At 41.9% G+C, this 12,628-nt stretch overlaps 1 protein-coding gene across 1 annotated transcript in view; it reads right to left on the bottom strand.

The window, feature by feature from the left end:
* The window catches only part of LOC126176203 (beta-alanine transporter-like), a 503,717-nt gene that overhangs the window by 120,762 nt on the left and 370,327 nt on the right, over positions 1 to 12,628 (bottom strand). Inside the window, exon 8 of the mRNA XM_049923347.1 lies at positions 3,386 to 3,504. Within this exon, the coding sequence (XP_049779304.1) occupies positions 3,386 to 3,504 (119 nt within the window). The remainder of the gene's footprint in view (positions 1 to 3,385; positions 3,505 to 12,628) is intronic.

The following is a 12,628-nucleotide window of genomic DNA, read 5'->3' as shown; positions in this document are numbered from 1 at the left end:
GCAGAAAAAGCTGACATGCTCAGGGTGTTTGTACAGTGAAGGAAGAATGCAGTTGGTTGCCGTACGCTGTATGCGGCAAGATATCCCAATAGGCGTTAAACATCACATCAGCTATTTATCAGTCTCTTCAACCACTTACGTGAAAGTTGTTGTGTAAAACCTAGACAAAGTAAGAGCTGGAAACAAGCAATAACAGACATGAGTAATTAATGTTCTTGCTGCTATTGCAGTTGTTCCGCACTTTAGCTCCCACGCAATCACAAGAGGAATTGGAATGAGTCAGGCAGATTTTCTACGCATTCTCCAATGACATAGGTTCCATTCCTATAAATAAGAGCTGCATGGCAACGATTATGAGAATCGTGTTATCTTTTCTACTTGGGCATTTAGACAACATACTCCTGATGCATCTTGTTTAGTGATGAAGCCACATTTACCAATTATGGGCAGGTAAACCACTAAAACATTCACTGTTGATCCTTTGACGATCTGCGTTGGCTTCCTCAGGTGGAACTTCAAGTCCGTGAAGTTTAACCGCGTTGTGTGAGACACTGAGCCATCAATCAGCTAATAGGCCGGTCTTTCGTAAAAGGTACACTGAGCGCGCACAAACAGAGCAGCCTCCTAAGTGACCATCTTCCAAGCATTCTACCAGACGTTCCGCTACAGTCTAGGAGGAATCAGTGGTACCAACATGTTGACTGTTCAGCCAGTCCGAGGTACTGTTGCATATCTTCAGGAGTTGTTTCCAAATCGATGGAAACCTGTACTTTGGCCGACCCGCTCCCCGGATTTGGAGTGTGTAGACTTTTTCTGTGGGAAAAGCTGAAACACGCTGTCTACAACGACACTCGATGATATGCAACGACGTATTACTGCAGCCTTCTCGGGCATCTTCGGTGAAATGCTAACACGTGTGCAGCCGTCGTTTCATACCAGACTGGGAGCGTGTATTGCCGCTGCCCGTGGTCAGTTTGAACACCACCTGTGATTATCGATCCTCTCGTTACTGAAGAGAGTCTACATAAGTACTGTATACACTTGTGGTGTTCTTTAGTGAGTGCTAATTGTGGTGTCACCGCCACACTTGCTAGGTGGTAGCCTTTAAATCGTCCGCGGTCCGTTAGTATACGTCGGACCCGCGTGTCGCTACTATCAGTGATTGCAGACCGAGCGCCGCCACACGGCAGGTCTAGTCTAGAGAGACTTCCTCGCACTCGCCCCAGTTGCACAGCCGACTTTGCTAGCGATGGTTCACTGTCTACATATGCTCTCATTTTCAGAGACGACAGTTTAGCATAGCCTTCAGCTACGTCATTTGCTACGACCTAGCAAGGCGCCATATTCAGTTACTATGAATGTATTCTGAACAGATAATATTGTGAATCATGTACCGTCAAGAGCGACGTTCATCATTAAGTATCAAACCAATTATGTGCGCTTTCTGAAATCTAATTCCTTCTCATGTTCCAGACCTCACGTCAGTATAGTTCTCCCCTCCTCACGCCAGATTGCGTGAGCTAAAACGCGTGCGTTTCGGCCTCCACTAGTAACACGGTGTTGCCTGTTCTGCCAACACAACACTAATTAAGGTATTGTACAAATGTCCGTGTGGGAACTTTTCCAAATACGGTATCTTCTAAATGATTCCCACTAGAATCCTGCAACAAACACCACTGGCATTCTAATTTACCCTACTTTTAGTTCGTTAGTGTCAATAGTCATCGTTCCTCTTAAGAAGAGTGTGTTTTGAAAAACGTACTCCTCTTAAGTATTATTACAATTGTTGATTGGGTAATAATACGAGCCCATGACTACCAATCCCTTCTGTGATAACCGCACATCAACAGTACTTTCCATTTCTGCAGTGTATGCGGTGAAAGTTTTAGGTGATTCACCCTGTATAGAGGAGGTGTGAATCTTTCGCCAGAAAGACAGACAACTTCGATCAGGCCGGAGAGAAAAAAAAAACGGTCTCTGCTTGTGAATATTTAACCTCCTTTTCCTCAGTATGCCCAGAGAATTTACCTTATGTCCTAGTACCACGTTTGCATTGTTCTACATACTTGCTGTCCGTAGCAGAATGATTTGTGTTGCGCATGAAGTCGCTAGTAGCAACAAATAATGTTAGTGTAGTGGCAGGTAAAACTTAATGTAAACAAAATTGTTAAGGCTTTCGTGGCCACTTGTTGACAAACTGCCTATTGGCTTCTGTCTCGGGTTCTTCGGCCGACGTTCATCTAATGATTTTTCTGACGTTTCGCCAGCACGAGTGGCTGGCATTGTCAAAGCTTCACCCTCCATTGCCGGTGGTGAACTGGAGGCGAGCTCGCGGCAACAGGCTATATGTACCTGGCGCGCCAACGTCCGAGGGCTTCTCCGCGGTCATTTCCGGTGCGTTTCTCCTCTTGCTACCTGCGACGGTCGTTCGCTGCAGTACGGGAAGCCAGGATCCGTTTACCTTAAGGCTTTCCTCTTTCTTGTTGAAACTGTTCACGTGTTTTTGGATTTCTACAGCTTCTCTGAACAAGCGCGTGTGATAGTGTTTCTCTACAGACAGAACTTCCGTGTCGGGAATATACCGTATACCTTGCACATGCGGAAAAGTTTATGTCGGAATGACTGGACGATCCATTAACACCAGGATCAAAGAGCATAAGCGACATTGCAGGTTGGGGCAGGTGGAGAAATCGCCAGTGGCAGAGCACGCACAGAATGAGACCGACCACGTAATAAAATTCGCCGACACGGAAGTTCTGTCTGTAGAGAAACACTATCACACGCGCTTGTTCAGAGAAGCTGTAGAAATCCAAAAACACGCGAACAGTTTCAACAAGAAAGAGGAAAGCCTTAAGGTAAACGGATTCTGGCTTCCCGTACTGCAGCGAACGACTGTCGCAGGTAGCAAGAGGAGAAACGCACCGGAAATGACCGCGGAGAAGCCCTCGGACGTTGGCGCGCCAGGTACATATAGCCTGCGGCCGCGAGCTCGCCTCCAGTTCACCACCGGCAATGGAGGGTGAAGCTTTGACAATGCCAGCCACTCGTGCTGGCGAAACGTCAGAAAAATCATTAGATAAACGTCGGCCGAAGAACCCGAGACAGAAGCCAATAGGCAGTTTGTTAATGTAAACAATTTAGGTGCGAATAAGCAGATCACTGTTTAACTAATGGCAAAAAAAAATTTTTATCGTATTCACCCCATTACAAAACCCTCTTATCAGCATATTTGGTTACTGAAGGCGTACAAAATATATCTCAACTACCCCATTGTGAGTGTTCTGTGTGTTTCCCATCGTTTATTGTACTGTTGGCGTACTGGTGCGTACTGATATCTAGTGATACGCAGCAGTCTCCGTGGAGAGGAACAGAGCGGCGGACTCACCAGATGAAGGTGATGATGAGCGTCTTGCGGCGCATGTTGGGCGTGCGCACCAGGTCGGTGATGCCGTAGCGGCGCTGCTTCTCGCGGTGCTGCACGTGCTGCTCCACCTGGAACCTGCGCTGCAACAACAGGCCGCCTTCAGTCTGCCGTCTGGCCCAGTCGGCGGTCTACACCAGCCTCTCATCTCGCTAACGGTACACCACCGCTGTCTGGCTCTATGAAGGGGCAAAGCGCTCCCTCTGAACTTCCAGGCGCATTCTTTTTTCTCCAGATGGACTCCGAAAAGCACCCCTCTGCTGATAGTAAGGAAAAGTATCCGAACTACCCCACCTAATGCAGAATTGACAATTAGTAGTCACGACGGGCGGGTCTCAAGGTATAAAAGGAGACCGGGAGTATTCTATCGTGAATGACAGTAGGGCAGCGATTGGCAGTCTAACAACACTTGATTTCATAGTCATAGAACATACAATACAATATGTCAAAGATACACTGTACTAAGAGTAAACAAACAGTCTCTCACTTGCCCGAAGTACGTCACTCTGTGACATCCTCCCCACCCTGGTCGACCTCCAAAGGTACGGCCAGCTGCACAGGACGACTAATGATGTGACCTTCTGCTGTCCGGAGTATTATCGTCCTTACCCTGCCGTCTCTTCCTGGTTGTACCGATTCTATCCTGGCCATCTTCCACATATTGGATCAGCACGATGTCGCCAGGGCGAAAAGGGAGACTCGTCCCGATGGGCGTTTAACTTCCTGGTAGTTCCGGAGCTCCAATAGGTATTCTTTAATCCAACGGTTGCAAAAACTGTCACAGAGTTGGTCTCAGTCGGATTTCCTTTGTTAAATTCGTGTTCGCTTAAGGCTCTGGTCCCGTCGGAATAGTCGTAAGTTTTTCTCCCTTCAGAAAATGGGAAGGTGTGAGTGCATCACAATCATCTCCTGGTGTTCAAATGGCTCTGAGTACTATGGGACTTAACATCTGTGGTCATCAGTCCCCTAGAACTTAGAACTACTTAAATCTAACTAACCTAAGGACATCACACACATCCATGCCCGAAGCAGGATTCGAACCTGCGACCGTAGCAGTCACGCGGTTCCGGACTGAGCGCCTAGAACCGCTAGACCACCGCGGCCGGCTCTCCTGGTGTGATGGGCCTGGAGTTCACCGCGGCTTCAATACTGATCAAGGTGGTATTCCGAGTTTCGGCACCAAATTCTTATATCCTGAATCAGCGATTGGCAGTCTAACAGCACTTGATTTCATAGTCACAGAACATACAATACAACATGTCAAAGATACACTGTTCTAAGAGTAAATAAACAGTCTCTCACTTGCCCGAAGCCGCGCGGAATTAGCCGAGCGGTCTTAGGAGCTGCAGTCATGGACTGTGCGGCTGGTCCCGGCGGAGGTTCGAGTCCTCCCTCGGGCATGGGTGTGTGTGTTTGTCCTTAGGATAATTTAGGTTAAGTAGTGTGTAAGCTTAGGGACTGATGACCTTAGCAGTTAAGTCCCATAAGATTTCACACACATTTGAACATTTGAACTTGCCCAAAGGACATCACTCTGTGACATATTCTGTAATTAGTGGAGAAGCAATAACAGCAGAATGGTTCATCCAGGACAGCTCAGTGGCTTCGAACAAAGAGTAGTCAATGTCACCTGAATAACAGATCCATGATATACGATTCAATATTTATAATGCTCCTCCCCAAGTGGAATGTTCGCAATCTGTTATCAGTTGGAAACGCGGAAGAATACACACATCTAAACCCATTCCGGACCTCATGTCTAGACAGACAGGGATCGTCTAGCATTGCACAGAATCGTTGCAAATTATAGCGTGTAATCAGTAGTATGAGACACTTGTTACTACCAAAGTGATATAGATGAAAAAATGCGGTGTAATGTACGAGAAGCTCCTCACAAGCCCCTCATTCCTCCAGCCAATGCTAAGCGACGCTTGATGCGGTTTAAAGAGCGACGCTACTGGCATTTGGATGGCTGGATACGTATTATTTGAAGTGATGTATCACGCTATGTTACGTGTGCATCGGATGGAAAGGTTTGAGTTTGGCAAATGACAGCAGAACGTTCCCTGCCGTCGTGTATACTTCTAATACTGAAGTGCGGACGAGGTGGAAAATACCATTCCTGAAATGGACTGGCGAGCACACTGTCGCGACCTGTTGCCAAAGAAACACCACTGGAATGTTTTAGAAGTTCCACTTCATTCCAGACCACAGCATCAACATCACTAAATCCTCTGACATAGGGTCTTGCAAATTCTCTAATAGGTATTCCCGATACCTTTGATCAAATAATGTACTAAAAATTTCTGTAGTTAATAGCTTTATTAATTATTCCTGCCCCTTTCCAGTTCGAAAAACCGCCGAAAACTGTTAACCTGAAAAACCAAGTCAAGGAGACATGGAATAAACCTTCAATCAGCCAGTCCCTACATGTTGCCCCCAAGCACGAGCAACGAAGCTTCGGAAATTTCTTCGGGATATTTTGTGAGTATTTTGGTATGAGGATATAAGTTGCTAGTTTACTTTTGATATTTAAGAAACGTAATGAGAGCTCTATATTTTAATTCCATGTGTCATACTTCATATTTGCACTTTCTACACTTTTTAAAAGGGTAGTCAAAAACACCAAGAAGTTCTGAGTAAAAACACTGTGATCTTTGGTTGCCGGTAGCATTGTCGTTGTAGTTACTGCATTCGGTGACAAGTGGGTGAGTGAGTCACATGTTGGTCACACTATTCACAGGCCTGGAAATAGTTTGCAAAGCATAGTGATAATGGTACAGAAGATGTTTAATTAGCGAAATATGATTCGGCAGAGTTTAATTTGAGAAGTGCGAAGATTTGCTGGTAATGTTGTTGCTGCATCGCTTGCCTATGTGTAATTTAGGATGCGTTGGGGAAACGGTAAGTCTTTAGTGGAATTTTTATTTACTGTTTCGGGTTAGCTAGTTTCATTGCTCGGACATGAGTAGGAAAATTATCTGTTGACAAAATCTGCACTCAGAAGTTGCCGATTTCTCATTCTTTCACATTTCAATAATTAATATCATGGCAGAGTCATGTTTTTAGTAACAAATACGTTTTTCAAAGATATTTGTAACTGTTAAGGAAGATGTCACTGCTTTAATACATTTTTTAAATGCTAGTCTCTTCAAATTATTCAGTAAATGCAATTTCCTCCAGCGTGTCTTCGCGAATTTAATTATTTTAATTGTGTTTGTCGGTGCATTGCTCTTTGCGGAATCAGTGATTAAAGCTAAATGTGTAGAGAATACTGGAATTTCCTTGCACTGTACTGCGCAAGCTTTCTTTCCATTTTACCTGGTTTGCTGCTGCGCTGTATTTTCGTGTTCATTACTTTCGAGCCGAATCGAGTTTCCATTGTCACAGTTAACATATGAAAATTTGTTAGAGAGAGTTTTATATCACAGTCATGTCTATAAGTTCTTTCATAGTCAGGTGTTGCATTAAAAAATTAATATCAGGTTCACATAAGGTAAAGTTAAGTTTAAATTTCGTTTCTCAGCAATCGGTCCTATTCTTATACTGCAGTGTTACATTTGCGTGTATTGTCTAGCCTTTATAATGTTGTTTGGTTAGCTGCTGCGAAATATCACAGGGAAATTTTTATGAACATTTTTGGTTAATTTATTTTTTCAATATTAGTTTTGAACTTTTGCAAAGCAGTTTTATTCTGATAGTTTTGTGTGCTGGAATTGCAAGACACGCATTGTGACGTCGCTCATTTTAACACTGTCCACGTACTGCACAATACAGAGTTTCGCAGGACAGGTTATTTAACATACAGTCTTAAACTTTCCAAGTAATGTAGTAAATGTTAACTCAGATAAAGTTATACAGTCTGAGATAGTTGTAGGAACTCATTGCTATCAGGAAGCGCAATGATTAGGAACTCATTGCTATCAGGAAGCGCAATGTTCAGAATTATAAACAGACACACACGAAGCTAAAGATAGAAAATCAGTTCTGTCCAGTACTGTTATATCCCACAATATTCAGCTTAGCATATTGTTTATTTGTATTCAGAAAAATCACAAGGGACCTATGGTCCCCTTTGATTCCCTAGAGATTGAGACTGTAATTATAATTTCTAAAAAGAAACACATAAGCCCACCTGAACCAATCCGTCAAGCAACCTAAAATCAATTATAGACAAGTAATAGTACAGAGGCAGCGAGTCATTAAGTTAAAGATGTAACAGTAGATAGAGTAACACAGTGTTGCTCCTATTACTGTATAGCTCCTTCCAAAACTGCTATTTCGATTAAAATAAAGATGAAACGAGAGGAGAAAGAGGAGGATTTAGCAACTACAACTACTGAGAAACCAAAATGTAGGATACATCTGCTACAAGAAAAAAGTGTGAAAGGTTTGTATCAGCAAAGATTAAGTATAGTTCTGGATACACTGAAGGAGGACTGGAGAGCTAATGAGCTACACAGTTTCCTGCAACAGTCAATGAACAACTGAATGCAGATGGTGGAGGTGGCTGACAAAAAGCAGAAATTATACTATATGTGGTTAAACTCTGGGAGTAAAGAGGACTCGAATAGGTACAAGGTATATGAAAAGAGTGCTGAGATATTAACGTTAATGTCTAAGGAAGGGGAATAAAGAGAGCATTCGCTTGGATACAGGGGATCGGCAGAGGAATGGAGGACGATAAGGAAGAAGAAAATGGCTAGCAGTCCCGCACTCGCTCTACTGCCTACATCTACTGGACTGTGGAAGAAGTACTTTGAAGAGCTTCTAGAGGAAAAACGAAGAGACCACCTGATAGACGTGTACAACAAAAGCACTAAATTAAGTAATATAGAATCTATACTAGAGGAAGATGTGATAGAGATGCTGAGAAAGGCAAGAAATGGAAAGGCAAGAGGACCGGAAGGAGCTTTGATGGGATTGTAGAAATATGTCCCTCCTCCCCCCCCCCCCTCTCAACTGGCGAAACGTATTTGTAAATTGTTCAGTCAGATTGTGGAGGGAGACGAAATACAGAGAGAGAGCTGTGTATCATACATATCTGCTACCTACAGAAGAGGGAACAAGAAGCACCCAATTAACTATACGGGAATTAGTGTTTTGGCTCCTGTCACAGGCTATTTAGTGTAATACTGGAAAACAAGTTAGAGAAAGAGACTGAAGGAAAGATATGATAGGTAAAGACGGTTTTACAGTTGCACAATCTTGTATGGATCGTATTTTTAACCTTAGCCAGATAAGTGAGAATGCATGTTCTAAGGTCCAGAAATACACCTTATTTTTGTGGACTTAGAATAAGCGTATGATTCTTTACGCACCAGCGGACTATATGAGGTGATGGAGTACATAATCGCAGAAGCACAACAGATATCCCTAATTCGAAGAATGTGCCACCAGTGGCATTCAGTAGTTAAAATATGGTGAAAGTTGAGTGAGTCGTACTAAACATCGAAAGGACTTCGACAAGGTTGCAGTATGTCACTGAGACTGCAGTATGTATTGCAGGGTGGAATCAGTCATTAGGAGGTAGCGGATTTCCTTTCCGGCATGCAATTATCTAGTCGTTATTATTTTCCGATGATCAGTTGCTGACAGCACAAAGTAGGGAGGATGTTAAACACGGGGTGATTCACGAAAATGTGCAAATATTTTAAAATGTTATTCTACAAGTAAAACTAAAGAAAAAGTTTCATATAAACAAAGGTCCGCAAATTTTTTGTTACGGAGTTACGGCTGATAAAGGATTTGGCCCGAAATTTAGCAAATTTGCCTATATGAAGCCATCGCAACACTGTACGAGGTTAAAGTAAAGCACCATTTCCATTGAATTTGTTGTTATTGGTCTGGTGAACCTAATAAAACATTTCCCCGACGTGCACCTGAAGTAGTTTTTAAGAACATCCAGAGAAGCAAATATTATGATACAAGTAAATTTGTTTCCTTTCTATTAAGAATGTAGAAACGTTTATGTCATTGTTGTCGACGGTTAGTGAGTTGTTTCAGTCGTTTCCTAACCTTGAAACGTGTTGGTTTTCTTTATTGTTTAGTAAAAGAACATAATAACAACAGTGTATTTAAATGAAATCTCATAGTAGTTGTAGTTTGTCGATTATTTATGAAATAGCGATGGCTTTCACACTGACGACAGAGGAATACGCCGATATGGTGTTTGTTTATGGTTAATGTGATGGTAATGCTACGTCTGGATTTAACGTATATCGCGTACGTTATCCAACTCTGAGGATTCCGAATGCACTAACCATTATTGGAGTATTCCGAATGTTATGGGAGACAGGTTCTCCACCTAGCGTTCATAATCAATACGAGCGCTCAGTACGGGAAGACAATAATGAGGATATTTATGGATGCTGTTCAACGTAGCCGGTACACGGCGTATCTCTCAACGATTAGGCATTTTATAATAGAAGGTATGGTGTACACTGAAGTACAATAATCTGTATCCTTACCATAAAGAAAAAGTGCATCATTTACATCCGGGAGATTATGCCCTTCGCTTGGAGCTGTGCAGCTTGCTAAATATTAATGGGCAGTTACACAATTATGTTTTATTTACTGATGAGGCACAGTTTACTTGAGATGTTATAAACAATGTACATAACGAGCACATATGTCTGAAGTAACCCACATGTAACAGTGCAACGCCTTTTTCAGCAGCGATTTAGCATAAATGTGTGGAGTGGTATAATCAGCACAAACTTTATTGGAGCATTCATATTCCCAGTACGTATAACTGGCGAGACGTACAATTCCTTCAAGGAGAAATGCCCCGCTTGCTCGAAGATGTTCCACTTGCTACGCGATTGCAAATGTATTTTCAACATGACGGCCCGCCTTCACCTTTCACCAACTCCGTTACTACACATTTAACTGAACATTTTTCCTAGAAATGGATTGGTCGTGGTGCTACATGTTTGTGGCCACCCAGGTCGCCAGATGTAACACCAATGGGTGTTTGTGTATGGGGGATGGGTGAAAGACATAGTTTATGAAGACAAAGCCAATACACGTGAAGCGTTACTTGAACAACCATGTGAAACTTAAACGAGCACCAAAATATGTTCATACACGTGCAGCTAAATGCCATGAACTCGGTGGAGATATTTTTGAACATTTATTGCGAATGTATTATGAAATTGTATGAACACTGTACAAATTCCTTAACACTGACCTTCTTCCGGTTTAACACGAATTCACTTATGCTATGATGTTAATAAAAGCATATTATCTGATAGCTTCATGGAGTTTCAGTTAACGTTATTACCATCATTTTTCCAAAACTAAATTCTCTACAACTTCTGCTGAAAACTTAGTGCAGTTATCTGGAATTAAAAAAAAAAAAAAACAAATTGGGTAACGTAGGTAATAAATTAAAAATTTTACGAACTTTCTCCTTTTCTTCTCTAGATGTTCTGAAAACCTACTGCAGATTGATGTTTGTGACATGTTTTATTAGATTCACCAGATCAATAACAACAAAATAAATGGGAATCGTGCTTTACTTTAACCTCGAACAGTTTTGCAATGGCTTCATATTAGCGAAGTTGCTAAATTTAGCCGTAACTACGAAACTAAACATTTGCGGACCTATGTTTATAAGAGTTTGTTTCTTTAGTTTTACTTGTAGAATGACATACCACAATATTTTCATATCATCTTGAATCACCCTGTATGTGATAAAATAGAGAATGGAAGCATCTCAACGAGGCGCGCTCAGAATAGATATGAAGAAAATAGAATATTTGTTAGTGAGAGGAGATGGATATAGTACTGCAGCAAGGAACTACTATAGCTATAAATCAGTTGAAATTCTAATGATCCATTATCCACCCCTCGGGAAATTGTGTAGTAGATGTGGAACGCAGGCTCCAGTAGACAAGAGGTGCAATTAGAAAGCTAAATGGAGTTCTGTGGAGCAGGGCAATATGAAAAGGAACAAAAAAAGATGATTCTATAAACAACAGTAGAAACTTCTACCGACCAGTGCAGAAGGATGAACTTTCGGGAGCGGCAGAGAAGCAGACATGCAGTAGGTAAGGATGGAATAAGGAGAGCAGCCAGGACAATCAGGACAGAGCGGAGAATAGATGAAATTATAGAAAAAATGGATATGGAACCACCAGTTGTGCTAAGAACTGGGAATACAGCACTTCAATAGAGTGGCCATGTACGGTGAATGGAGCAAGGACGATGGCCGAAAGCAATCGGAAGACCGAGATTAACATGGAGAAGGGGAGTAACTGAAAGATGAGGAAGAAGTCTGTCATGATTGTAAAACCTTGCGAATGGGATGCACGACAACTTCTGAAGGGTGGAGAAGCCCTTACAAGTAAAAGTAAGTAACAATTTCTTCGCCTTCTTATCCTCTTTACCACTCTTTCTTTGAAAACACTTCATAAAGAATAGAGAAGCCTGTAATATGTAATTAACAAAACATACAATATAGCCCTCAGCCCAGACACGACCACATTTATCATAGTCACAGTGCGGATGGAATACCACGACGCAGAAGAATTTGAAGGCACGGTGATAGCTTACCGTCCCCCGAAGGTACGCAGCAAATGACACTCCACACCACCTTATCGCCTCTGGCGTAGAGGTGGGAAAACCGACCGCTTAAAAGCGATACCGGTATTTCATTTCTGAATAACCGGTGTTTTTCAGTACTGGTTGGTCTCTGTTATAACAGTTTTTCTTCATTGTTTGTTAATGACAGGTAAGAACCGGTGTATCAATTTACCATAGCACAGTGTCAAAATTTTTTGCTTGTAAATAAAGTTTCTCTTTAAAAGGTGCAACATTTATTGAATTATGCTATTTCAGTAACAATGCCGACAGGAACGAGTAACAAACTCATGATATGAGGATCTGTACAGCACTGCAGAGATAATAATTACATGCCACGTCAAGTGGCCTATTAGACAATGCGTATGCATTTTCAGAGTCCAAGGTTTATCTAAACCTGGTTAAAAACGCAATAAATAAATTTCGCAAAAATATTACAAATAATTAAAGATAAAGAAATCCACAAACTTCACACAACAGCTTATTAAGTATCCGTTATTTCTGTGAAAAAATAAAAGAGAAAGTAAATTATGGCAAGAGCGATAGATTAAAAGTTTCACAGCTCATTTACAGTTTATAATGAAATCAGGAAGTAGTTGATCCGCACGTTAATCAATATAA

This window comes from Schistocerca cancellata, chromosome 3, assembly GCF_023864275.1.
Source record: "Schistocerca cancellata isolate TAMUIC-IGC-003103 chromosome 3, iqSchCanc2.1, whole genome shotgun sequence".
Lineage (NCBI taxonomy): Eukaryota > Metazoa > Arthropoda > Insecta > Orthoptera > Acrididae > Schistocerca > Schistocerca cancellata.
Note: the sequence above shows the minus strand (reverse complement) of the source record. Positions and strands in the feature narration are given on the sequence as shown.